General features: G+C 49.2%; 2 protein-coding genes and 1 pseudogene across 2 annotated transcripts; all 3 read right to left on the reverse strand.

The window, feature by feature from the left end:
• Window positions 1–12,690: 12,690 nt before the first annotated feature.
• LOC119119017 (coiled-coil domain-containing protein 180-like) lies at window positions 12,691–13,868 on the reverse strand. Its single transcript, XM_037245655.1, has 7 exons — window positions 13,760–13,868; window positions 13,491–13,664; window positions 13,316–13,431; window positions 13,125–13,251; window positions 12,983–13,043; window positions 12,802–12,896; window positions 12,691–12,738 (listed from the first exon to the last, which is right to left on the reverse strand). Exons 2-7 carry the CDS (start codon window positions 13,602–13,604, stop codon window positions 12,691–12,693), a joined length of 561 nt encoding a protein of 186 aa, XP_037101550.1. The 5' UTR covers window positions 13,605–13,664; window positions 13,760–13,868.
• On the reverse strand, window positions 13,868–16,456 carry LOC119119018 (coiled-coil domain-containing protein 180-like). Its single transcript, XM_037245656.1, has 11 exons — window positions 16,397–16,456; window positions 15,792–15,808; window positions 15,590–15,678; window positions 15,417–15,526; window positions 15,042–15,161; window positions 14,861–14,971; window positions 14,682–14,777; window positions 14,465–14,628; window positions 14,252–14,371; window positions 14,107–14,186; window positions 13,868–14,034 (listed from the first exon to the last, which is right to left on the reverse strand). Exons 1-11 carry the CDS (start codon window positions 16,454–16,456, stop codon window positions 13,934–13,936), a joined length of 1,068 nt encoding a protein of 355 aa, XP_037101551.1. The 3' UTR covers window positions 13,868–13,933.
• A 698-nt stretch (window positions 16,457–17,154) lies between these two features.
• LOC119119019 lies at window positions 17,155–25,458 on the reverse strand (annotated as a pseudogene).
• Window positions 25,459–27,222: the final 1,764 nt, after the last annotated feature.

The raw sequence follows: 27,222 nt of genomic DNA on the forward strand, positions 1-27,222 counted from the left end.
GAGCTGGTTGTGGGGTGCGGGCCAGGATGGTAGGACCGTGCCTTTGCTCCTCTCCTTCGGGGGAGGAACTCCATACCATCACCCTAACTCGCCTGTGCCACCTCCTTTGCCGCCCCCACGTTTCCGGTTTCCGTTGGGCTCCTGCTACGTTTGTGTGCTGTCCCTTACACTGGTCCTATCCCAGCCCTAATCCTAACCTAGCCCTGATCCTAACCTAACCCCCAACCCTAACCCTAACCCTAACCCTAACCCTAACCCTAATCCTAACCCTAACCCTAATCCTAACCCTAACCCTAACCCTAGCCCCATTTCCAAATATGACAAAATCGTCAACCTACAAGAAAATAAACAAGTCAAAAATTTGGACACAAAATACAAAATTATACAAGTCAAAAATTTGAACGTAATCACAAATATGAACGTAATCACAAATATGAACGTAAACAATTGCAGACAAGCAATATTCAAAACCAAAAAGGAGATAAAAGCAAATACTTACCGTAATTAAAAACATAATACTCACCCAAAACAAGCAAAAATACTTACCTATGCCGGTGATCGCAAATCCACGCCCAGTCGGTGCCTGCAAATAAAACAAAAATGTACCAAGCCAAATAAAGAAAAGGAAAATCACTTTCATAAAATATGCGCAGTTCGCTATAAAAGGCCCGTTCGAGCAGGAAGCTCTCAGTCTCGATGCGGCCATGGAGGAGGAAACAGCTCCCCATGCAATTAAACTAAACCAAATTTAGGGACAAATCCTGTGTGCCAGACCTGAGGAAGGCACAAAAGATGCCGAAACGTTGTCGATGGTCACACAGATGTACAAAGTAGCGCAAAATGACGCCAGTTAGAAACCAATTGGAAGCAAATTATGGACCCACGCTCTACCCAGATAGGAGAGCGCATGGATGCCGCACAGAGCAAGATGCTCTCGCTCCACCCAAATAGGGGAGTCGAATAAATAAGTGCGAGGTACGAAAAGTTGGTTGAACGCAAAAGCAGCTGTCAATCTTACCTGCCAAATCGAGACTCATTAATTATTTATATAACAAAGGCGACCGGATAGAGAAAGTACAATCATACACAAACCCACAATAAGCACAAGCACGTGTTCAAGGTCAAATGAGATCTTTATTAAACCCCAATTGGTCCTGGCCAGCATGGCTGGCGCAGCCGCAGCGGGCAGGATGCTCTGGAGCTGGTTGTGGGGTGCGGGCCAGGATGGTAGGACCGTGCCTTTGCTCCTCTCCTTCGGGGGAGGAACTCCATACCATCACCCTAACTCGCCTGTGCCACCTCCTTTGCCGCCCCCACGTTTCCGGTTTCCGTTGGGCTCCTGCTACGTTTGTGTGCTGTCCCTTACACTGGTCCTATCCCAGCCCTAATCCTAACCTAGCCCTGATCCTAACCTAACCCCCAACCCTAACCCTAACCCTAACCCTAATCCTAACCCTAACCCTAATCCTAACCCTAACCCTAACCCTAGCCCCATTTCCAAATATGACAAAATCGTCAACCTACAAGAAAATAAACAAGTCAAAAATTTGGACACAAAATACAAAATTATACAAGTCAAAAATTTGAACGTAATCACAAATATGAACGTAATCACAAATATGAACGTAAACAATTGCAGACAAGCAATATTCAAAACCAAAAAGGAGATAAAAGCAAATACTTACCGTAATTAAAAACATAATACTCACCCAAAACAAGCAAAAATACTTACCTATGCCGGTGATCGCAAATCCACGCCCAGTCGGTGCCTGCAAATAAAACAAAAATGTACCAAGCCAAATAAAGAAAAGGAAAATCACTTTCATAAAATATGCGCAGTTCGCTATAAAAGGCCCGTTCGAGCAGGAAGCTCTCAGTCTCGATGCGGCCATGGAGGAGGAAACAGCTCCCCATGCAATTAAACTAAACCAAATTTAGGGACAAATCCTGTGTGCCAGACCTGAGGAAGGCACAAAAGATGCCGAAACGTTGTCGATGGTCACACAGATGTACAAAGTAGCGCAAAATGACGCCAGTTAGAAACCAATTGGAAGCAAATTATGGACCCACGCTCTACCCAGATAGGAGAGCGCATGGATGCCGCACAGAGCAAGATGCTCTCGCTCCACCCAAATAGGGGAGTCGAATAAATAAGTGCGAGGTACGAAAAGTTGGTTGAACGCAAAAGCAGCTGTCAATCTTACCTGCCAAATCGAGACTCATTAATTATTTATATAACAAAGGCGACCGGATAGAGAAAGTACAATCATACACAAACCCACAATAAGCACAAGCACGTGTTCAAGGTCAAATGAGATCTTTATTAAACCCCAATTGGTCCTGGCCAGCATGGCTGGCGCAGCCGCAGCGGGCAGGATGCTCTGGAGCTGGTTGTGGGGTGCGGGCCAGGATGGTAGGACCGTGCCTTTGCTCCTCTCCTTCGGGGGAGGAACTCCATACCATCACCCTAACCCTAACCCTAACCCTAACCCTTAACCCTAACCCTAACCCTTAACCCTAACCCTAACCCTAACCCTAACCCTAACCCCTAACCCTAACCCTAACCCTAACCCTAACCCTACTTCTGCATTGCTAATGCTCATAACATTAGCTACGATACGCCTACAGCTATTTCGTTACAAATATACGATCTTATTAATGTTATAAATTAATTTTACGGATGAATGGAATCGGGTAAAATACTTTAATAATACCAGGGGATTTGTGGACATTTTATTCCATTTTGATCGTTGTTTGGGAGAGATGATGTTGTGAAAGATAGGGGGATTACAGAAGCGGCCGGAGTAACGGACAGGAGTCTACGAGTACTTCTGGGGGGTTGGTACCTAGGAGTATCGCGATTTACGTTGATGTGTATTTCTAAATGTACGATTTGATTTAATAAAAAATATGAATTGAATTTTTAATAAAAAACTATGAATTGAATTTACATTTGAATGTTTTGCGACTAACACAATTAAAGAGTGCCAATAGGTTATGGCCGAATTTTTTGGTGCTTGTCAGTTGAATGGGGGGGGCGTGGTTGGATGACGAGAGCCGCCACGATGATTCGCCTAGGCTCTTTGAGGGGGACGTTCGACGGTGGCGCTGTGACTCAGGAGAGTGGCACGGGGAAAGACCTTCTTTCAAGGTAATATGTGATTACTCCGATTCCTTGAGAGAAAATGGTGAACCATTTTTAGTCGCTAAAGCTACGCTACGCTTCACTACACTATGCTACGCTTAACGGTGATGTTAACCGGTCGTATGCTAAGCTAAACTATGCGTTGTTAGCCCTTTATTATGTTGTACCGAACTTACGTCATGCCCTATTATGCCAATGGGTGGTGTTAATTAGCTTAGCTAGGCTATCATTTGCTCTGCTATGGAGTCTTAGACAAGTTAGATTTTTAGTGTTTAGAGTGGTTTTTTTTAACAGATTCTCGGGGGATTTATGAATTAACTATTTCCTTTGACATAAGCGGGATCGGATACATAGAAGGGGGCTTTAAAGGAGAAGTCAGTTACTTTTAACACGATTTAACCCAAAAAAAAGGGGGCGCCAAAGAGGCCTCAATTGGTGGAAGGGAGATCCATAAGGGAGGCGGTGAGGTTTTTCTTCTCCCTAGTTTGGCCTCTGGGGGGCAACATTCTCTAATCTAAAAACATGGGCTTTCCAACGGACGGTTAGTTGGAAAAATATTTAGTTAGGGTACAATGACAGGAAAAAAAATGAAAGAGGAAAGTGATCCAACAGAGATTTGGTGGAAAATAACAACTTCTTTGATGACATAAAATTTATTAAGAGTGGAAATAATACTTTAAGCGTCATTAACACAGGAGGACCACATGGATTCCAATTTGCATTTATGAGAATAAGGGTGGTCCCCCAATAAAACTAAACTGTGGGAAAACAACATTAAGAGGGAAATAACAATAAATGGAATACAAAGGTTCATGTACGTTTAATAGTTTAACAAATCAATACAACAAAAGGACTAGAAGACGGACCAATTGATCTACTCTGTCTGCGTTAAAGCTGGACAGTTGACTGGACAAGCTACTGGATTTTCAATTGACGAAGTAGACACACTCCGGGGCTTGATCGACCCCGGCGGGGCCTCCCTTGGGCGAGGGTGTCTGGTGATAATGGCCGAAACACTCTAAGACCCCAAGGTCCACTACTGATGAGGTGTCTACAAAATTTTGACATCCAAATTACCTACAACAATGACCCTTTCTAAACAAAACAGTTTTTTTTAACAAAAATAGATTTATGAAATAATATATTGGTTCAAACACAACTAAGGGTTAATGGACACAATTAATACAAGGGTGGTCTTGTATTTAAGACAAGGATGGTTTTGTATTTGAGACGAGGAGGTCTTGTAGGTCGGTACTTTTCTGTAACTTTTCACTGTTTTTCCGTTTGGCTGGTTAGGGACCTGGGTGGCGCCTCGGCTGCCCGGAGTAGATTCTGGCGGAGTTGCGTTCTCACTTGGCCATCCTTCGTACCGAAAAAGAGATAGAAAAACAATCCAGATTTGGTAATACCTGGTACGGCGAGGTTTACTGCAGGGAATATACGCTGGTCGGTGCCTTCTGTGGCCTTTTGTCTGGCCGGCGGGGTCGGCGGATCCTTTAGGGAAGGTATGGTGAGACAAATTCAAAATACCTAACCTCTAACCCTAACCCCTGACCTCTAACCCTAACCCTAACCTTGACCCCTAACCCCTAATCCTAACCCCTAGCCCTGACCCTCCTAACCCTAACCCCTGACCCCTAACCTTAACCCCTAATCCTAACCCTTGACCCCTAGCCCTGCCCCTACTAACCCTAACCCCTAGCCCTGACCCTAACCCTGACCCTAACCCTAACCTTAATCTCTAAGGAAAACAGTGGGTTGAATATAAAAACAAAACATTAGGTCAGGAATAAGGCAAAGTGAATAGGCATAATGTAATCCAAGGTTGGAATTTTAAGTTGGTGGTTTCTCTGATTTTTTTCCCTCACTTTTCACACATTTTTTTTCCATCTTGCTGGCCGAAGACCTGGGTAGCGCCTCAGCTACTCGGGGGAGGTTCTGGCAGAGGTGCATTCTCACTTCGCCGTCCTTCGTACCCAATCCAGATTTTATGTGACCTGGTACGGCGGGTTTACTGCGGGGACATGCGTAGGCCCGTGCCTTCCGTTGCCTTCTATCTAACCGACAGGGTCGGCGGACCCTTTGGGGAAGGTTTAGCGAGACAAACTCAAAATACCTAACCCTAACCCTAACCCTAACCCTAACCCTAATGCTCATAACATTAGCTACGATACGCCTACAGCTATTTCGTTACAAATATACGATCTTATTAATGTTATAAATTAATTTTACGGATGAATGGAATCGGGTAAAATACTTTAATAATACCAGGGGATTTGTGGACATTTTATTCCATTTTGATCGTTGTTTGGGAGAGATGTTGTGGAAGATAGGGGGATTACAGAAGCTGCCGGAGTAACTGACAGGAGTTTACGAGTACTTCTGGGGGGTTGGTACCTAGGAGTATCGCGATTTACGTTGATTGGTATTTCTAAATGTACGATTTGATTTAATAAAAAATATGAATTGAATTTTTAATAAAAAACTATGAATTGAATTTACATCTGAATGTTTTACGACTAACACAATTAAAGAGTGCCAATGGGTTATAGCCGAATTTTTTAGTGCTTATCAGTTGAATGGGGGGGCGTGATTGGAGGACGAGAGCCGCCACGATGATTCGCCAAGGCTCTTGAGGGGGACGTTCAACGGTGGCGCTGTGACGCAGGAGAGTGGCACTGGGGAAGACCTTCTTTCCAGGTAATATGTAAGGTTACTCCGATTCTTTGAGAGAAACTTCTTTGATGACATAAAATGTATTAAGAGTGGAAATAATACCTTAAAGGTCATTAGCACAGGTAGACCACATAGATTCCAATTTGCATTTATAATAATAAGGGTGGTCCCCCAATAAAACTGAAATGAAGCAAAACAACATTAAGAGGAAAACAACATTAAATGGAATACAAAGGTGGTTCATGTACATTTAATAGTTGAACAAATCGGTACAACAAAAGGACTAGAAGACTGACCAATTGATCTACTCTGTCTGCGTTAAAGCTGGAGAGTTGACTGGACAAGCTACTGGAATTTCAATTGACGAAGTAGACACGCTCCGGGGCTTGATCGACCCCGGCGGGGCCTCCCTTGGGCGAGGGTGTCTGGTGATAATGGCCGAAACACTCTAAGACCCCAAGGTCCACTACTGATGAGGTGTCTACCAAATTTTGACATCCAAATTACCTACAACAATGACCCGTTCTAAACAAAACAGGTTTTTTAACAAAAATAGATTTATGAAATAATATATTGGTTCAAACACAACTAAGGGTTAATGGACACAATTAATACAAGGGTGGTCTGGTATTTAAGACAAGGGTGGGTTTGTATTTAAGACGAGGTGGCCTTGTAGGTCGGTACTTTTCTGTAAAATACCTAACCCTAACCCCTGACCTCTAACCCTAACCCCTGACCTCTAACCCCTAACCTTGACCCCTAATCCTAACCCCTAGCCCTGACCCTCCTAACCCTAACCCCTGACCCCTAACCTTAACCCCTAATCCTAACCCCTAATCCTAACCCTTGACCCCTAGCTCTAACCCTATCCTTAATCTCTAAGGAAAACAGTTGGTTGAATATAAAAACAAAACATTAGGTCAAGAATAATGCAAAGTGAATAGGCATAATGTAATCCAGGGTTGGAAGTTTAGGTTAGTTTCTTTGATTTTTTTCTCTCACTGTTCAACTTTTTTTTCCATCTTGCTGGCCGAAGACCTGGGTAGCGCCTCAGCTACTCGGGGGAGGTTCTGGCAGAGGTGCATTCTCACTTCGCCGTCCTTCGTACCCAATCCAGATTTTATGTGACCTGGTACGGCGGGTTTACTGCGGGGACATGCGTAGGCCCGTGCCTTCCGTTGCCTTCTATCTAACCGACAGGGTCGGCGGACCCTTTGGGGAAGGTTTAGCGAGACAAACTCAAAATACCTAACCCTAACCCTAACCCTAACCCACGTTTCCGGTTTCCGTTGGGCTCCTGTTCCGTTTGTGTGCTATCCCCATAACTGGTCCTATCCCAGCCCTAATCCTAACCTAGCCCTAATCCTAACCTAACCCCCAACCCTAACCCTAACCCTAACCCTAATCCTAACCCTAACCCTAACCCTAACCCTAACCTGACCCCATTTCCCAATAAAGACAAGAACGTCAACCTGCAAGAAAAATTTTTGGAAATAAACAAGTCACAAATTTGAACACAAAATAAAAAAATATATACAAGTCAAAAATTTGAACGTAATCACAAATTTGAACGTAAACAATTGCAAACAAGCATTATTCAAAACCAAAAGGGAGTTAAAAGTAAATACTTACCGTAATTAAAACATAATACTCACCCAAAACATACATACCTGTGCCGGAGATCGCAAATTCACGCCCAATTGGTGCCTGCAAATAAAACAAAAATTTACCAAGCCAAAACAAGAAAAGGAAAATCACTTTCATAAATTAACCGCAGTTCGCTATAAAAGGCCCGTTCAGAGCAGGAAGCTCTCAGTCTCGATGCGGCCGTGGAGGAGGAAGCAGCTCCCCATGCAATTAAACTAAACCAAATTGAGGGACAATTCCTGTGTGCCAGACCTGAGGAAGGCACAAAAGATGCCGAAACGTTGTCGATGGTCACACAGATGTACAAAATGGAGCGCAAAATGTCGCCAGTAGTAACCAATTCGAAGCAAAAATTAAATTACCCACGCTCTACCCAGATAGGAGAGCGCATGGATGCCGCACTGAGCAAGATGCTCTCGCTCCACCCAAATAGGGGAGTCGAATGATTGTGCGAGGTACGTATATAGGGTTGAACGCAAACGCAGCTGTCAATCCTACTTGCCAAATCGAGACTCATTATTAAATATATAACAAAGATGACCGGATGGGTAATGTACAATCAAAAACATACAAACAGTGAGCACAAACACGTGTCCAAGGTCAAAAAGATCTTTATTAGGCCCTAATTGGTCCTGGCCAGCATGGCTGGCGCGGCCGCAGCGGGCAGGATGCTCTGGAGCTGGTTGTGGGGTGCGGGCCAGGATGGTAGGACCGTGCCTTTGCTCCTCTCCTTCGGGGGAGGAGCTCCATACATCATCCTAACTCGCCTGTGCCACCTCCTTTGCCGCCCCCACGTTTCCGGTTTCCGTTGGGCTCCTGTTTCGTTTGTGTGCTATCCCCATAACTGGTCCTATCCCAGCCCTAATCCTAACCTAGCCCTAATCCTAACCTAACCCCCAACCCTAACCCTAACCCTAACCCTAATCCTAACCCTAACCCTAACCCTAACCTGACCCCATTTCCCAATAAAGACAAGAACGTCAACCTGCAAGAAAAATTTTTGGAAATAAACAAGTCACAAATTTGAACACAAAATAAAAAAATATATACAAGTCAAAAATTTGAACGTAATCACAAATTTGAACGTAAACAATTGCAAACAAGCATTATTCAAAACCAAAAGGGAGTTAAAAGTAAATACTTACCGTAATTAAAACATAATACTCACCCAAAACATACATACCTGTGCCGGAGATCGCAAATTCACGCCCAATTGGTGCCTGCAAATAAAACAAAAATTTACCAAGCCAAAACAAGAAAAGGAAAATCACTTTCATAAATTAACCGCAGTTCGCTATAAAAGGCCCGTTCGGAGCAGGAAGCTCTCAGTCTCGATGCGGCCGTGGAGGAGGAAGCAGCTCCCCATGCAATTAAACTAAACCAAATTGAGGGACAATTCCTGTGTGCCAGACCTGAGGAAGGCACAAAGATGCCGAAACGTTGTCGATGGTCACACAGATGTACAAAATGGAGCGCAAAATGTCGCCAGTAGTAACCAATTCGAAGCAAAAATTAAATTACCCACGCTCTACCCAGATAGGAGAGCGCATGGATGCCGCACTGAGCAAGATGCTCTCGCTCCACCCAAATAGGGGAGTCGAATGATTGTGCGAGGTACGTATATAGGGTTGAACGCAAACGCAGCTGTCAATCCTACCTGCCAAATCGAGACTCAATTATTAATTATATAACAAAGGCGACCGGATAGAGAAAGTACAAACAAACCTACAATAAGCGCAAACATGTGTTCAAGGTCAAAAGTGATCTTTATTGAACCCCAATTGGTCCTGGCCAGCATGGCTGGCGCGGCCGCAGCGGGCAGGATGCTCTGGAGCTGGTGGTGGGGTGCGGGCCAGGATGGTAGGACCGTGCCTTTGCTCCTCTCCTTCGGGGGTGGAGCTCCATATATCATCCTAACTCGCCTGTGCCACCTCCTCTGCCGCCCCCACTTTTCCGGTTTCCATTGGGCTCCTGTTCCGTTTGTGTGCTGTCCCCTACATTGGTCTTATCCCAGCCCTAATCCTAACCTAGCCCCAATCCTAACCTATCCCCCAACCCTAACCCTAACCCTAACCCTAATCCTAACCCTAACCCTAACCCTAACCCTAACCTGTCCCCGTTTCACAATATGACAAAAACGTCAACCTGCAAGATAAAAATTGAAAATAAACAAGTCAAAAAATTGAATGGGAAATCACAATATACAAGTCAAAAATTTGAACCAAAACGGTGTAAAAAGGATATACTTACCATAATACTTACCCGAAACAAACAAAAAATACTTACCTATACCGGTGTTCGCAAATCCACGCCCAATCTGTGCCTGCAAATAAAACAAAAATTTACCACACTAAAATAAGTAAAGGAAAAACATTTTCAATAAATAAGCGCAGATCGCTATAAAAAGGCCATTTGGAGCAGGAAGCTCTCAGTCTCGATGCGGCCATGGAGGAGGAAGCAGCTCCCCATGCAAATAAACTAACCTAAATTTAGGAACAATACCTGTGTGCCAGACCTGAGGAAGGCACAAGAGATGCCGAAACGTTGTCAATGGCCACACAGATGAACAGAAGGTAGCGCAAAATGACGCCTGTAGAAAACAATTGGAAGCAAATAATGTGCCCACGCTCTACCCAGATAGGAGAGCGCATGGATGCCGCACAGAGCAAGATGCTCTCGCTCCACCCAAATAGGGGAGTCGACTAATTATGTGCGAGGTACGAATAAATGGTTGAACGCAAACGTAGCTGTCAATCTTACCTGCCAAATCGAGACTCAATTATTAATTATATAACAAAGGCGACCGGATAGAGAAAGTACAAACAAACCTACAATAAGCGCAAACATGTGTTCAAGGTCAAAAGTGATCTTTATTGAACCCCAATTGGTCCTGGCCAGCATGGCTGGCGCGGCCGCAGCGGGCAGGATGCTCTGGAGCTGGTGGTGGGGTGCGGGCCAGGATGGTAGGACCGTGCCTTTGCTCCTCTCCTTCGGGGGTGGAGCTCCATATATCATCCTAACTCGCCTGTGCCACCTCCTCTGCCGCCCCCACTTTTCCGGTTTCCATTGGGCTCCTGTTCCGTTTGTGTGCTGTCCCCTACATTGGTCTTATCCCAGCCCTAATCCTAACCTAGCCCCAATCCTAACCTATCCCCCAACCCTAACCCTAACCCTAATCCTAACCCTAACCCTAACCCTAACCCTAACCTGTCCCCGTTTCACAATATGACAAAAACGTCAACCTGCAAGATAAAAATTGAAAATAAACAAGTCAAAAAATTGAATGGGAAATCACAATATACAAGTCAAAAATTTGAACCAAAACGGTGTAAAAAGGATATACTTACCATAATACTTACCCGAAACAAACAAAAAATACTTACCTATACCGGTGTTCGCAAATCCACGCCCAATCTGTGCCTGCAAATAAAACAAAAATTTACCACACTAAAATAAGTAAAGGAAAAACATTTTCAATAAATAAGCGCAGATCGCTATAAAAAGGCCATTTGGAGCAGGAAGCTCTCAGTCTCGATGCGGCCATGGAGGAGGAAGCAGCTCCCCATGCAAATAAACTAACCTAAATTTAGGAACAATACCTGTGTGCCAGACCTGAGGAAGGCACAAGAGATGCCGAAACGTTGTCAATGGCCACACAGATGAACAGAAGGTAGCGCAAAATGACGCCTGTAGAAAACAATTGGAAGCAAATAATGTGCCCACGCTCTACCCAGATAGGAGAGCGCATGGATGCCGCACAGAGCAAGATGCTCTCGCTCCACCCAAATAGGGGAGTCGACTAATTATGTGCGAGGTACGAATAAATGGTTGAACGCAAACGTAGCTGTCAATCTTACCTGCCAAATCGAGACTCAATTATTAATTATATAACAAAGGCGACCGGATAGAGAAAGTACAAACAAACCTACAATAAGCGCAAACATGTGTTCAAGGTCAAAAGTGATCTTTATTGAACCCCAATTGGTCCTGGCCAGCATGGCTGGCGCGGCCGCAGCGGGCAGGATGCTCTGGAGCTGGTGGTGGGGTGCGGGCCAGGATGGTAGGACCGTGCCTTTGCTCCTCTCCTTCGGGGGTGGAGCTCCATATATCATCCTAACTCGCCTGTGCCACCTCCTCTGCCGCCCCCACTTTTCCGGTTTCCATTGGGCTCCTGTTCCGTTTGTGTGCTGTCCCCTACATTGGTCTTATCCCAGCCCTAATCCTAACCTAGCCCCAATCCTAACCTATCCCCCAACCCTAACCCTAACCCTAATCCTAACCCTAACCCTAACCCTAACCTGTCCCCGTTTCACAATATGACAAAAACGTCAACCTGCAAGATAAAAATTGAAAATAAACAAGTCAAAAAATTGAATGGGAAATCACAATATACAAGTCAGAAATTTGAACCAAAACGGTGTAAAAAGGATATACTTACCATAATACTTACCCGAAACAAACAAAAAATACTTACCTATACCGGTGTTCGCAAATCCACGCCCAATCTGTGCCTGCAAATAAAACAAAAATTTACCACACTAAAATAAGTAAAGGAAAAACATTTTCAATAAATAAGCGCAGATCGCTATAAAAAGGCCATTTGGAGCAGGAAGCTCTCAGTCTCGATGCGGCCATGGAGGAGGAAGCAGCTCCCCATGCAAATAAACTAACCTAAATTTAGGAACAATACCTGTGTGCCAGACCTGAGGAAGGCACAAGAGATGCCGAAACGTTGTCAATGGCCACACAGATGAACAGAAGGTAGCGCAAAATGACGCCTGTAGAAAACAATTGGAAGCAAATAATGTGCCCACGCTCTACCCAGATAGGAGAGCGCATGGATGCCGCACAGAGCAAGATGCTCTCGCTCCACCCAAATAGGGGAGTCGACTAATTATGTGCGAGGTACGAATAAATGGTTGAACGCAAACGTAGCTGTCAATCTTACCTGCCAAATCGAGACTCAATTATTAATTATATAACAAAGGCGACCGGATAGAGAAAGTACAAACAAACCTACAATAAGCGCAAACATGTGTTCAAGGTCAAAAGTGATCTTTATTGAACCCCAATTGGTCCTGGCCAGCATGGCTGGCGCGGCCGCAGCGGGCAGGATGCTCTGGAGCTGGTGGTGGGGTGCGGGCCAGGATGGTAGGACCGTGCCTTTGCTCCTCTCCTTCGGGGGTGGAGCTCCATATATCACCCTAACCCTAACCCTAACCCTAACCCTTGCCGCTGAGGTCGTACAGCTCCAGAAGAGACGACTCAGCCTGGACGAGTACGTGCAAAAATGTTATTCCAGCCTCTTTGCGGCCGGCCGATCGCGAGGCGACCTCGGCCAGCGAATCGGAAATCTCCTCGTGTGCCGCGTCATCCCGACAGCCGATTGGCTCTTCCTCCTCTCTCGTCCCGCCCTCTTGACGACCCTCTACAAATACGCAAGTGCGCAAAAAGACAAAGTGGACAAACGCACTAGACAACCTGATGACATCATCGTCATCCACGCCAGCAGACCTTGAGTGTCGCTGGCGATGACGTCACTGACTGGCGGCAGCTTCTTCAGGTCTTCTGCACTCTGCAGGGGGCAGTGACATCATCACCATCGGGCACCCACGCGCTCGTGGCGTGTGTGCGCGCGCGTGCGCGGCTCAGTCACAGGAGCAAAGGAGGCGAAGAGGCGGAAGAAGTTGCCAAGGAGTCGGCCGAACTCCAGAAGCTCATCGGCGACAGTGCGGGGGAGGCGGTCCAACACGGCGCACTGGTCCGTCACACACTCGCAGCAGCTGCGTCCAAACACACGTCAAAAGTCGTCTGACGGGCCGGCCGCGTTCCTGGGCGCCGGCTGACCTGTTCCTGATGTCGCGCAGGTAGATGATGGTTTGCTCCAGCGACGACTTCAAGGCCACTTCGCTGCTCTCCTGACGAAGCGCGGCCAGGAGCTCGTCCAGGAACACCTTCTTCCTCTTTTCGGCCGAGGCTCGCCGTTAGCGTCTGGCCGGCCGCCGGGCGCCGGCTCACTCACCTGCACGTGTCGCTCGTGCGTTAGTTGCAGTTGGTCCAAGCGCCGCTGGACGTCCTCCTCTCGCCCCCGCAGGACGCTGAAGTGCTTTTCCCACAGCGACGCCAGGGCCCTCATGACCACAAAGACACGTCTGCTGAGACGCGCCGACGCGCGGTACAGGCTGTCGGAACACGTCTGCGCACAGCACACGCGCCCGAGCGAGCGAGCATGACGCAGACGACGCAGACGGGAGAAGGACGCGCGGCCGCTCCAGGCGGGCCAACACTGACGTCGATGGCGGCCAGCTGCGTTTCGTCTTGTCTCTGGTGTTGTCCGATCAGAGAGATGAGTTGAGACTTGACCACATCGCTCACCTCCTCCTCCGGCAGCTCCAGCGCAGACAGTACCTCCTGCGGGCAGAAAGGCGTCAAGCCAGCTCGTTGGAGCGCAGCGGCGGCGGCGGCTTAGCCCCTGACCTGGCAACGCTTGACTTGGGACACGCGATCCTGCCACATCAGCTCGTAATGACAACGCAGCTGATGAAGGAAGTCGGCGTGACACGTGTCTGACGGACACACGCGTCAATGCTCGAGAGGGCACGGAGGGAGGCAGGCGCGCGGGCGGGGAGGGGCGTTACCGATCTGTTGATTGACCGCCGTCAGTTGCGCCAGCCAATCGGAGACCAGCGCAGCCGAGAGGGAGGGCGGGGCCAGGGAGCTGAAAGAGACGTGCGCGATTAGACCCGGGCGCCCGGCCCCAGCCCCTTGGGCGGCGTCCGTTACCCAAGGCCCTTGACGATGTCGCAGCGTCGCTGGGACAACTGCCGCAGGTTCTGGTCCGCTTCGTGGAAGGTCTGCTGCTCCGACAGCAGACGCCACACGTCCACGCTTGCCACCGACAACCTGCTGCCGCCGCCGCTGTCCGACTGAGTTTGGGCGCGCCGCCTGACCCGAGCGAGCAAGTCGACGTGGCGCGACGCCAGACCGATCACCCACCTGAACTCTTGGAGCATGTGGCCGGCCTGACTCCGCCTCCACTGGCTGACCGACTCCTCCCACTGCAAGCGCAAGAGCGCCTCCTGCTGGAGGGCCTCCTCGTGCAGCAGCAGCAGGAGGCGTGCCGCGCTGCGCCGGTTGGCCAGCAGGCACTGATTCAGCATCTGAAACACGCATGGCCTCACATTCAAGGTTCAGAAGTCGCTCAGCGGCTTACCGTGGCCTGGCTGTGGATGTGCATATGCGTGTTGGTGCAAGGCAGGAAGTTGATCTTCTCCAGCAGGTGGCAGTACCTCCGCAGAACAGGTCTGATCTACACACAAGCGAGAAGAGCGTCATCGGTCACCACGGCGACTGCGTCCACCCTGCGGCGTGAAGCACAAGCCAGATCATCACCTTGTTGACTCGCAGTCGCTCACACTGGTTGACTTGCAGTTCAAAGGTCAACACGCTGGACTTTTTCTCCTTCATGTGAGCCTCCACCGAGCTCCACACGCACAACACCTCCTGAGCGCACACGCAAGGTACCCATGTACGTTTGACGTGTAATGGTGGTGGCGGCGGCGGCGCCGTGTACCTGCAGGCTGCGTTGCTGCACGTGCGTCATGTCCTGCGCCAGCTTGTGCAAAGAGGCATTGATCCTTTGCAGCTTGGTCCTCAGTTGCACGCTGTGGGTCCTCACTTGCTCCTCGCACAACTACATGCGCACGCATGTTATTGTTTTTTATTTATTATTTATGGTTTGTGCCTTCTTGTTTTTGTTTTGTGTCGCCTACTTGTATGTCTCGTCACCGTGGGATGGAGGAAACGGAATTTCGGTTTCTTTGTGTGTCTTGACATATGAAGGGATTGACAATAAAGCTGACTTTGACTTTGATATGTGTGTGTGTGTGTGTGTGCGTGTGTGCTTGTGTGCTTGTGTGTTCGCGCAAGGGCCGCGTGCGCGCGTTACCTGCGCCAGGTGTGTGAGTTGCGCGTGCACATGGCGCACAGCTTCCTGGTGTTGGATCTTCTTGTTCTGGTGGACGCGCTGCAGGATGTCGCACGACTGGTGCCGGGCCTCTGGACACAGAGTGCTTCCCGTCGGTCGGCGTCAGCGCATCACGGCGAAGTCGTCATACCCACCCACGGCGTCGGGAAGCCTGACCACCGCCTCCGCGTCGCCTTCACCGTCATCCTCTCGGCCAGCGTTATCCTCGGCGCCGGGATGCTCCCTGCTCAAAGTCGGCGGCCGTGTCTCTGCCTGTCTGTACAGGTGTGTGTGTGTGTGTGTGTGTGTGTGTGTGTGTGTGTGTGTGTGTGTGTGTGTGTGTGTGTCCGCGCGCACCTGCTTTTAGCGCTGCACTGTGTGTCACAGTCGGCAGCACGCACACGCGTCGTCGCCGTGTGTTTGTCGCCGTGTGTTTGCGCGCAGCCAACAAACTTTTGGACAGACGAACCTTGAAGCAAAGCAACATTAGCATTAGCACGTGTATCTTCATCAACTTTTAACACACGCAGTCGACGCCAACAACATTAGCACACGTCATTAGAGTTAGCAATTTTAACATAAGCAGCTGCTCGAGCACCTTTACAAATACTCGATTATTGTTTTTAATAACACAAACAATATGATATAATGAATAGAAAAACACGTTATGACTATTAGTAGACTCGCCCTGAATGTGTTTTATCCTCAGCTTTTGTAAACGACAAAATTGACGTTAGCATCAATTAGCATTTGCGGGATTAGCCCTTGTTCGAGTAGTCGTTTGCATGCATTTGAAAATGGGATTAGCACGTGTTTGGCTATCTTGGTCGTTGTCAAACAAATGCTTTCTTTGAATTCTCTCGAATGTAGATGGATAATGAGCGACATTAGCATTTTGGGTAAGTGACGTCATCATCGTGATTAGCAGCGCTCGCATTAGCATTTGCATAGGCCCAACGCACCTGATCACCAAAGAGCTGCTGGTAAACATTGCCGCTCGGAACCACGCGGCTCTCCGACATGCTAACGCCAGCCTGCTGCAAACGCTGCCGCTTGAGTGACGTCATCTGCGTGAGCCCCAAAAAAATACAAATTTCTTTTCTTTTTTTTTTTTTACACACAACCAATTCGGACCCGAACTTGCTGCGTGGACGACCTCAAACGCGCCTTCGACATGGGTGCGTTTGTTACCGTCTCCATAGAAACAACAGGTGTTTGACCAACAGAGGGCGCGCACGCACAGACGCGCGCGAGTGTCGTCGGCTTGGAACGCGCTCCGTCGCCCGCGCGCTGGCCAGGGGGATGTCACGTAGGCGTGACGTCAAGGCATTGGAGGGCGAAAGGATTTTTTTAGACGTGTCATAAGGTGCAACGTTGCTCAGTTCACATTTATAAAATGGAATCAAGGAAATCGGGAAGATGTGGTCTCGAGGTGATTTCCTCAAAAGGTCTTTGCAGTCTTGTCGTTCGAACGTCGTCGGGGTTCAAAGAACTTCCGTCATCCAGACCAAACAAGAATGATTGAAACAGAGCAACAAATTGGTTGGTCCCATTCATTTGAAGATTTTACACTGCAAATATGAAACTTCAACACCTTAACAGGGCAAGTCATGACATTGGATAAGAAAGAGAAAGGCAATATGCAGTCGCTGTGGGGAAAACAAGTCAAAAATAGCCAACTTCATTGCTTTGCACGCCAAAACAAGCGTCATCGCACAGGTTCACGTGGCTTTTCTCACGGTCACAAACTTTTATTTGGGCAGGAAAACGATTGATACGGTCAGAAGGTTGCAATTCTCACGTCAGCACAAGTCGTTTACAGTCACTGTGCACACGTTTCAAGACGGGAAATGTAAAAACAAAAACAAGACGATTCATACGTGACATCACTCAAAGACGGACGGCACGCGTGGCATTAGCGTGTCAGTGCTAACAACACTGGCGCTTTTCCCTTGAGGTCGGTCAATCACGATGACGCCACTCGCAGAGCTAAAGGCTAGCGCCTTGCTACAATAGTTAGTTTTCACAAAATATAAAAATGTTAGCAGGCAAAGGTTAGCTAGCTAGCATATACATTTTTTTCACATTTTTATGTAGACAGTGCAAAACACATCATTGGAATCCTATACTACATGCATACGTCAGAACGCTTTCCCGTTTATGTTTGAAAAGGCGAAAACCACGCGTAGCTCCGAGTGGATCGGCTCATCTTAAGGAGGGAGGGAGGCCGGCCGGCTAGAAAGTCAGAGCAGGTCCAAGCTCCTTACTGCCTGGATGGGACGCACCGACGCCACTCGATTTCTGCCCTAGCATTTTCAGAGCTCCTCTGATTGCAAGAAGCTACGGTATTGTCTTGTGCTGGCCTTGGCCGCCAAGGAACAGTGCGGCGCGCACATGCTGATGAAGCGCGGACATTTGATGAAAGACTTCAGGCTTTGTTTTTTTTTGCCGAGGAAAAAAATATGCGCCCGTGGACATCTTATACAGTGCTGTGCAAAAGTTTTAGGCCGCCATTTCCATTTGTTGTCTTGCCAGTGCCATAACGGTTGGGGTCCAAAAAAATTGCAGAACTCAGGCAAGGATGGGCTGCAAAACACAATTTGCACAGCTTTGCATTTGCGTCCGTTGCTCCGTCTACTTGTTAGTCAGCAAGTTGGCGTCTGGTTCACGGAGGATGCGAAACAGGTGCCAAAAGGATTCGGACTCCAATGATTGACTTGTAACAATAAAACCCATCATTGCCAAAGAGTAATGAGACATCTTAGTTGTCCGTTGAATGTTTTTTTTTTTCCCCCTTCTCGTTCCATCCCTCTCCAAGGTTTTGTGCGTCCTACGAGTTCACGTTTGACAATTCGAGAAGACGAACCAACCCGGCGATGGCCTGAGACTTTTCCGCAGTACTGTATGAGAAATGAAACGAGTCCACTCGCGACCGCAAGCGGGGCGGCGGCTAAGGACAAACGCCATCGTCGGGGCACAAGACCGGCGTGCGCAAAGTACGTTGAAACAAACGGCCAGACGACATCGTCGGCCATCATGCTTTGCCAAATGAAATGAAAGCCAAAGTGAGCCGGAACCCCAAGAAAAAAGAAAAAAAAGCCAATCAAAGCGACGCCAAGCTAATAAAAACTAACTGGCTGGCGGTGGTCGACGGAGTGACATCATAATGCCAGTCTGATGAGATCATCAATCCCGGCGGAGCTTGGTGGGTGGGTCGGCCCGGTGAGATGAAGCTAATGCGCTAAAGGCGCTCCATCTTTTGCTGTATAGCTCAAAGAATCGGTGGAACCTATTTTCAAATGCCACTTCCTGTTTGTGCATTTCATTTCCCAGCCAGCGTGCCTACAAACTCGCGCGCGTTTTATGGTGAAGAGAAAGCGCTTGTGGACCCGCCCACCCGCCCGATCAATGACCAGGAAAGCTTCTGACAGCAAAAATCAAATCATCTCTGGGGCCAGTGCTCGCGCGTGCCGTGTACATATGCGGGTTTGGGTTTTTCAGACCACGGTGCTGACGGACGGATCCGACAGGTTGATCTGTCCAGTGATGTCGGTCGGGTACGGCTGCACGGGGCAGAAAGAACGAACACGCACACACGCACCAAAGGAGGAGTCATTGTCACGATCACAGTGGCCAACAGGGGGCGACGGCGGGCGGTCCTCACCTGCAGGTTCTTCCTCCAGACGTTGACGGCGGCAAACGCCAACTGCATCTGCTTGCGACGGGCGTCCTTGTGGCGCTTGTAGGCGATCTCGATGAAGATGAGAAAGATGCCTGCCACGATGCCCCCCGCCACCAGCATGAATACGCCTGGCGGTGAGAAGAAGCACAAGGGAAGTGAAGGCAAAGAGGCACCACCGGCCACTGCCACTCACCTGCCATATTTTCAAAGGTGAGTGTGGCGGGCGCGTTGCTCCTGGAGTCGCACTCCTGGTAGCGAACCCACGTCTTGTCCAGGTCCTCCATGAAGCCGTTCTCGTGAGAACTGGGAGCCGCAGAGCCGCTGGCTTAGACTAGCGGCGGCGGCAAGTAGGCGGCGACCCTCACCTAAGGATGGCGAGCGACACGTTCTGCTTCCAGGGGCTATCCTTCCTCATCCCGATGCCGAAGCCCGAGCGGAAGAAAAGCTCTCCGGTGGTCACCAGGTCGCACTTCTGTGAGGCCTCGAACTCCAGCACGGCGCTATCCCAGATGAAGGCGTGCAGCTTGCTAGCGGGCGCAAGACACAAAACGCTCTGCTGATCCTGATACCGTGACAACCCCCCCCCCCCAAACGCTTCTCACTTGTCTCGAACAGCCTGGATGGCCTCGGCGGCGCTCTCGTAGTTGTGCTTCTCCAAGTGCCGGTACATGGTGCTCAGCTCCACTTGGCGCCGGAAGTAAATGTCCACAGAACTCTGTTTCACCGTCGCGTAGATGAACTTGTCCGACGGGTTCCGCAGCTGAGCCGGGCAAAAATGGAACGTTACCCTGGTGGGACCGTCACGCAGAGCATGGGGAGCGTGATGATGATGAGGATGAGGATGATGATGACCACGTCGAAGGCTCGGTGGCACGATGAGGTCGAAGGCTCGGTGGCACGATGACGACGTCAAAGGGTCGGTGGCGTGCTGACCCTGGGGTCGTTGATGCCAGTGATGCGCTCCTCAGGCCGGTCCAGCACCAGGAAGGCGGCCAGATTGGCCGTGTACGACGCCACGATGATCATGGCGAAGCCCGCCCACACCATTCCCAGGATCCTGGCCGAAAAACTCCTCCGGGCTCCTACGGGAGGTCGGGGGGTCAGAGCCAGAGGCAGACAGGGCCGGCGGCAGTCACGCCACCGCCTCGGGCTCACCTTCACCAATCCCGGAATTGAGAAGGACTCCCCAGGAGAACCACATGGCCGACGACAAGGTGAGGGCGTCTTCTTCTTCTTCTTCGCTGTTGACTTTGAACCTTCCAAAAGGGCTGCCCGCCCACACGCACGCAGACACGTTAGCGCCCGCTAGCTCTGGACACCGTTAGCGTCATAGACGTCTACCTGAATCGGTCTAATAGGTAGAGCATCACTGCCACCACGTGGACCGACAGGCCGACAAGGAGCCACAAGGTGCTCTGGAAAGGCTGCATGAAGGAGTCCAGCGTGCTGCGAGGGATTTCCTGCATGGTGCACATGAGCCACAGCCAATGGCGGCGGGCCGCAAGCCACAGCCAATGGTTGCCGGCCACAGCCAAAGGCGGACGGCCGCTCTCGCTCGGCTTGGCCTCCTCCTACCTTCTTGACTAGAATGGTGAGGCCCTGGTACTTGAAGGGCTTGGAGAACTCGATGTACTGAGCGCGCTCGTTGTTGATGGTGAGGGGGGGCCACGATCATGTCAGCCAACCCGCCCAGCAGCTCGCCCATCATGCCGTTCCACTCCTTCTTGTTGCTGTTGTTCACCTAAACCATGCCAAAAGACGCTCACTCGCTCGCTCCTTGGCTCTTGTTACGTGCTTGCGTGGCGGAGGCCGCTGCTTCTTACCCTCTCCTGCGTTCCAAATTTCCCGTCCGCCACCAGGTGAACCTCATACGTGAAGTTCATACTCATGGCCAACTTGATGAGGAGGTCGATGCAGAAGCCGTAACAACACTGAGGAACCGTCGGCTGACCTGAAACACCAGACGCGCGTGTGGCACGTGTGGACGGACGGACCTCGTGTGTGCATGCGTGCGTGCACCAGACCTGGGATGGTGCCTTTGGGTCCAGTGCAGATAACCTTTTTGATGAGGACTCCGTTGACTGTGTATTCCTCCGTACACGTTCCATCCGCTTTTGTGGGCTTCACGTAGACAAAGGGCTCCTGGTGGATGGTCACGATCTGCAAGCATGTGACAAGATTCTGAAAAATTAGGGAGAGGGGGGGTGGAGAGAGAGAGAGAGAGAGAGAGAGAGAGAGAGAGAGAGCCTTCATTGCCATCCACGTGGCAAACCTTGAGTTTGGTCGACATCTGGTAGCCGACCGGCTTTTCCGTTTCACCGCCGGGCCAGATGATCTTCCTTTGTGGATTCATCACCACCTGCCACAAGCGCGCACGTGCGTGCGCACGTCACCGACACGATCACACCCCACGTGCGTGCAGATTGCCTCCCACCTGCGATCCGTTGAAGATGCCGACCTGCACCAATCTGCTGGGCTTCTGCTGATAGTTGAGGATGTTGTAAGTGGCGAAGCGTCGGTCGCCGTTGAACTCGATGCGACCGGTCAGGCCCTCGGCGTACTTTGAGGACATCAGCACCCTGGTCCGGTCGAAAGCGTCGCCTCATTCGTCCTTTTCTTTTCAAGCGCTTGCTTTGTTTATTTTCTTCACGCAACTGCACTTTCAATGTTCGTTTGACTCGTTTGGGTCAAGGCTGGCGGCTTTGCTGCCGACCCGTGTAGCGAGCGAGCTAGCGAGTGAGCGAGCGGCGCACCTTTTGAACAGGGGTCCGGTCCTCCAGATATTGGTGTTGCCCACGCACCCACGCGGAGGTTCCATGATGTTCTCCTTGTCCAGAAGCTCCTGCAGGGACTGCGCCACCACTCCCACGGCGTCCGTGATGTGCGCCGACTCGTTCTTACCGTTAATCAGCTGCAGACCCAGCAGGCCTAGCCGGCACGCACGCACGCACGCACGCACTCACACACACACACACACACACACACACACACACACACACACATACACACACACACGCACACACAGACACTGACGGGTTACACACATACACGCACACACGCGGAGCGCTGTGTCCTCATAACTGCGCATGCTAATTACACCCATGTCCTTAATTACAGTTTGACACACACTCCAGGCACCAAAATGCACACTGGGAGGTGAGAGCCGCTTGTTAATTAAAATGCTCAACAGATTTATCTTCACCAGTCACATAGAGTGCAAAGTACATTTGTGCTGTTAGCACTGGCCAATGATATGTGACACGCGGCTAACAAGTGGTTAGCGTGTCCTACCGGCTAAAACTACTCGCTAACAGCAGCGTTCGCCGCAGAACACGTGGTTAACACGAACTACCACCATTAGCATTTGGTATTACAATTACCTCCAAAAGTGGCTCATACCGCCGGCTAGCCAGCTAGCTCACTGGAAACACTAGCTATTGCCATTAGCATTTGCTATTGCAATCGCCTCCAAAAGTGGCTCATTCTGCCTGCTAGCTAGCTAGCTAGCTAGCTCACTGGAAACACTAGCTACCACATTAGCATTTGCCAATACAATTACCTCCAAGAGTGGCTCATACCGCTGGCTAGCTAGCTAGCTAGCTCACTGGAAACACCACCTAAAAGTGGCTACCAGTGCAATTAGCATTGTACAACAAAGGCTTTCATTTTGACTGGAATGCTAACAGGCAAAGCTAAGCTATCTTTATTACGGTCCGTGTTCTTCATCGTGTGTCTCCCAAAGAAGGTCGAGTGTGTGTGACATGCGTTCTTGTTGACCGGCATCCGTTTTGTGATGGCGCCTTCTCAGTTTAGCGGGGCTGATGGTCACGTGGCAATACAAGCCAGTCCTTCTTTGTCAAGATGCTTTCAGCACAATCAAACACACAAGCCGACACTCCTTCATTTGGCATGTCTCCGCAACGCCTGTCACGTGACCACGCATCAACGACACCGCTCTCCAACACAGCACGACTCATCCACTCGGACTACGACGTTGCCGTTGTCTTACCGCTGTTTGTTCAGACAATGACATCAAAACAGTCATGGTTACCGTGGCAACACGAGAGGTCGTCTGCCGTACGGCCCCCACCGGCAAACAATATTATTACAGTCAACCCCCCCCGTTTAAGACCGATGCTAATTCCCATTAGCCCGTCTATGGTGTCTCACGTGTTATGTTAGCATTAAGCTAACTGACTTAGCTTCCACTGCAGTTTGACATGTGCTAATTCCCATTAGCCCTGTCTATGGACCAAAGCTGCTCAACAGGTGAGCCAGAACGGGGTTACCAGTTACTTGTCGTGAAGCGAGTTGTGTTGCCTTGGCCACCGCCACAGTGTGCGTGGCCCACTGAAGGCAAACTTTGGCGAACAGGTCAAAGTTTCAATAGATGACCGGCTATCTGGAGAAACTCCAAAGTCGGGTGCCTCCTACTTTGTCCAGTACGTGTGAGGCTTTGGCTTGTTTTTTTTTTTTTTTTTTGGCATTGCCCATTTCCTGCGTAACCCCACACCCCCACCCCTCCCCCCGATGCATGGGGGGGTCACTGAATTCAAGCCCCCGCCGGCCAAATACGACAACAGGCAGGCAGACAGGCGGCGGCAGCGGCGGTGAGAAGAAAGAAGCTAAAGATGACACAAACAAAAGATGTTAGTACAGTGAAAGGCACACGCACGCACGCACGCGCACAACATGGTTGACGCGTTCAAACGTGATTGGCACATTTGAACCTTCAACAGGCAAAAAACAGAAGCGGCGAGATCGGGCGGCACCAAAAAGAAGCCATCGGCGTCACAGCTGTCATCTTCCAATCCAATGATTAAACTAATGAAGCTACACACTAGCCTTGCCTAGCTGCAAACCACTCACATTGACGTTGAACATTTCCATTTTCAGTGGATCCACATTTTTCAGATGACCATTTCCTTATCCCGACATTGACCCACTGTATCGTTTTTCGCAACAATTGGAATTTCATCTCGGTGTCTTTGGCAAGCTTTCCAATGCCCCCACGTCAAATCTGACTTGACTTGAAGACGTTTGCATTTTCTAAGAACTTTTTGGTTTGGAAAAATGATCAATTTTCAAAGAACGTTTTGTTTTTCCAATACTTGTCAGGAAAACGATGCCACTGGAACCATGTAGAAAAGGCTGTGTACGCCCATGTAAATCAATTCATGCTAATGTAGCTCGATGCTATCTCGCCGAGTCTGCGGGGACAACTCCAAGAGAACAAGTTGAAGACAGGAAGCAAAACAAAGACAGGAAGCAGAAGACAAGGACCACGTGTTCCATACCGTCCGGTGCCTCATTCAAAGCTTTTCCGCTCATTTCTCTCTCTCCGACGATCCAGACGTAACCGGAACCGGTCATGTTGAGTTGACGGGCCGCCTTGTAAACGCCCGCCGCTTCGTCCTCGCTGCCGCCGGCCGGGTACAAACACACACACGCACGTCACAAACAGGCAAAACAAACGGGAGCCTTGTTAGCTTATCCTGTTGCTATCCGGCAGTTAGTGAGTAGCTGGCTCTCACGTGACTCGCTCCAAACAAAAATAAGTTACGGGTCTCTATAAATCATTGACCTCACGTGACCCGTTCTAAATTTGGATTCACTGCATTTGGAGTCTGATCGAATGGCCTTGATCTGAGGATTGTGAGGACCTGCACAACGTCAGCTGCGCTGGTATGGCCATGTCAAAAGACTCCCCCCTGAACACCCGACTCACGCTATCCTCAATTTCCAACCAAAAAGTGCCGGCTGGAAACGACCCCTCGGTGCCCCCCGCACTCGATGGATCGATGCCGTCACCATGGACCTACATCACCTGGGCCTGTCGCTACCTGACGCTGAGCCCCTAGCACTGGACCAAACCAACTGGCGAAGACTAACTCAACTGATTGGCTCTACGCATGGCGGCACCCCCGTCGCTGAGCAAGAGAACCGATGATGATGAGGATTCCCTCAAGGGTCACTCCTCAGACAACTTTTTTTTCAGTCTGTATCTGCTACCTTTGGGTGAAATGCTCATGGCGATGCAGATGACACGCAGCTCTATTTATCAACGTCCCCAATTACCCTGTTGTTAGCATCTACAGCAAATTAACAAGTGCCGTCCGTCCGTCCTCTACCGCTTATCCTAGCTCGTTGTGAGCAAGAGCTCAACATTATGTAAGCCGCAAGCAGCTAGTAGATGGTGTGCACAGGTTAGCTCACTGACCTGGCAGAGAGGATGATGACGCGAGCCTCCAGGTCTTTGGCGTCCATGAGCAGGGCAGTGAGGTTGGTGTCAGGACCAAACAGCAGAACCTTCTCAGCCTGAAGTCCACACGGACACGTCACAACACATCATAGCACAGACTAGGTTAGCACATTGGCCGCCCTCCCATTCTGCGACCATGCTCCCACTCGTCCTGTACCAGTAGGAATAAGAATCATTTGTGCAGGGGCCGGCCGGGGGTAGGAAGGGCATCCAATGGGGAGCGGAAAGTGAAAGCTGATAGACATGCAAGACCACTTTAAAAAGTAAGTACTTTAGTAAAAAGTGCTCTTGGGGGCTTCAGAGTGCCCAGTTTATCACTGCGCATGCAGAAATGACCACCTGCAACGTTTGGTTTATGTTTTATAAGCATTTTTAGTTTTATTGCTTAAATCGCATTTTCTCGATGAGCTGAGCACGTTTTCTGGATGGTGCCTCTCCCGTCACTCTGGTTAGGTTGGCAAAGTAAAAAGCGCTCTTGGGTGCTTCAGAGTGCCGAGTTTATCACTGCACATGAAGAAATGACCACCTGCAACGTTTGGTTTATGTTTTATGAGCATTTTTAATTGTATTGCTTAGAGTGCATTTTCTCGACGAGCTGAGCACGTTTTCTAGTTAAAAGCGCTCTTGGGTGCTTCAGAGTGCCGATTTTATCCCTGCGCATGAAGAAATGACCACCTGCAACGTTTGGTTTATGTTTTATAAGCATTTTTAATTTTATTGCTTAAATCGCATTTTCTCGACGAGCTGAGCACGTTTTCTGGATGGTGGCTCTCCCGTCACTCTGGTTAGGTTGGCATAGTAAAAAGCGCTCTTGGGGGCTTGAGAGTGCCGAGTTTATCACTGCGCATGAAGAAATGACCACCTGCAACGTTTGGTTTATGTTTTATAAGCATTTTTAGTTTTATTGCTTAAATCGCATTTTCTCGACGAGCTGAGCACGTTTTCTGGATGGTGCCTCTCCCGTCACTCTGGTTAGGTTGGCAAAGTAAAAAGCGCTCTTGGGTGCTTCAGAGTGCCGAGTTTATCACTGCGCATGAAGAAATGACCACCTGCAACGTTTGGTTTATGTTTTATAAGCATTTTTTGTTTTATTGCTTAAATCGCATTTTCTCGACGAGCTGAGCACGTTTTCTGGATGGTGCCTCTCCCGTCACTCTGGTTAGGTTGGCATAGTAAAAAGTGCTCTTGGGGGCTTGAGAGTGCCCAGTTTATCACTGCGCATGCAGAAATGACCACGTGCAACGTTTGGTTTATGTTTTATAAGCATTTTTAATTGTATTGCTTAGAGCGCATTTTCTCGACGAGCTGAGCACGTTTTCTAGTTAAAAGCGCTCTTGGGTGCTTCAGAGTGCCGAGTTTATCACTGCGCATGCAGAAATGACAACCTGCAACGTTTGGTTTATGTTTTATAAGCATTTTTTGTTTTATTGCTTAAATCGCATTTTCTCGACGAGCTGAGCACGTTTTCTGGATGGTGCCTCTCCCGTCACTCTGGTTAGGTTGGCATAGTAAAAAGTGCTCTTGGGGGCTTCAGAGTGCCCAGTTTATCACTGCGCATGCAGAAATGACCACCTGCAACGTTTGGTTTATGTTTTATAAGCATTTTTAATTTTATTGCTTAAATCGCATTTTCTCGATGAGCTGAGCACGTTTTCTGGATGGTGCCTCTCCCGTCACTCTGGTTAGGTTGGCAAAGTAAAAAGCGCTCTTGGGTGCTTCAGAGTGCCGAGTTTATCACTGCACATGAAGAAATGACCACCTGCAACGTTTGGTTTATGTTTTATGAGCATTTTTAATTGTATTGCTTAGAGCGCATTTTCTCAACGAGCTGAGCACGTTTTCTA

The sequence above is a fragment of the Syngnathus acus genome, unplaced genomic scaffold, assembly GCF_901709675.1.
Source record: "Syngnathus acus unplaced genomic scaffold, fSynAcu1.2, whole genome shotgun sequence".
NCBI classification, from domain to species: domain Eukaryota; kingdom Metazoa; phylum Chordata; class Actinopteri; order Syngnathiformes; family Syngnathidae; genus Syngnathus; species Syngnathus acus.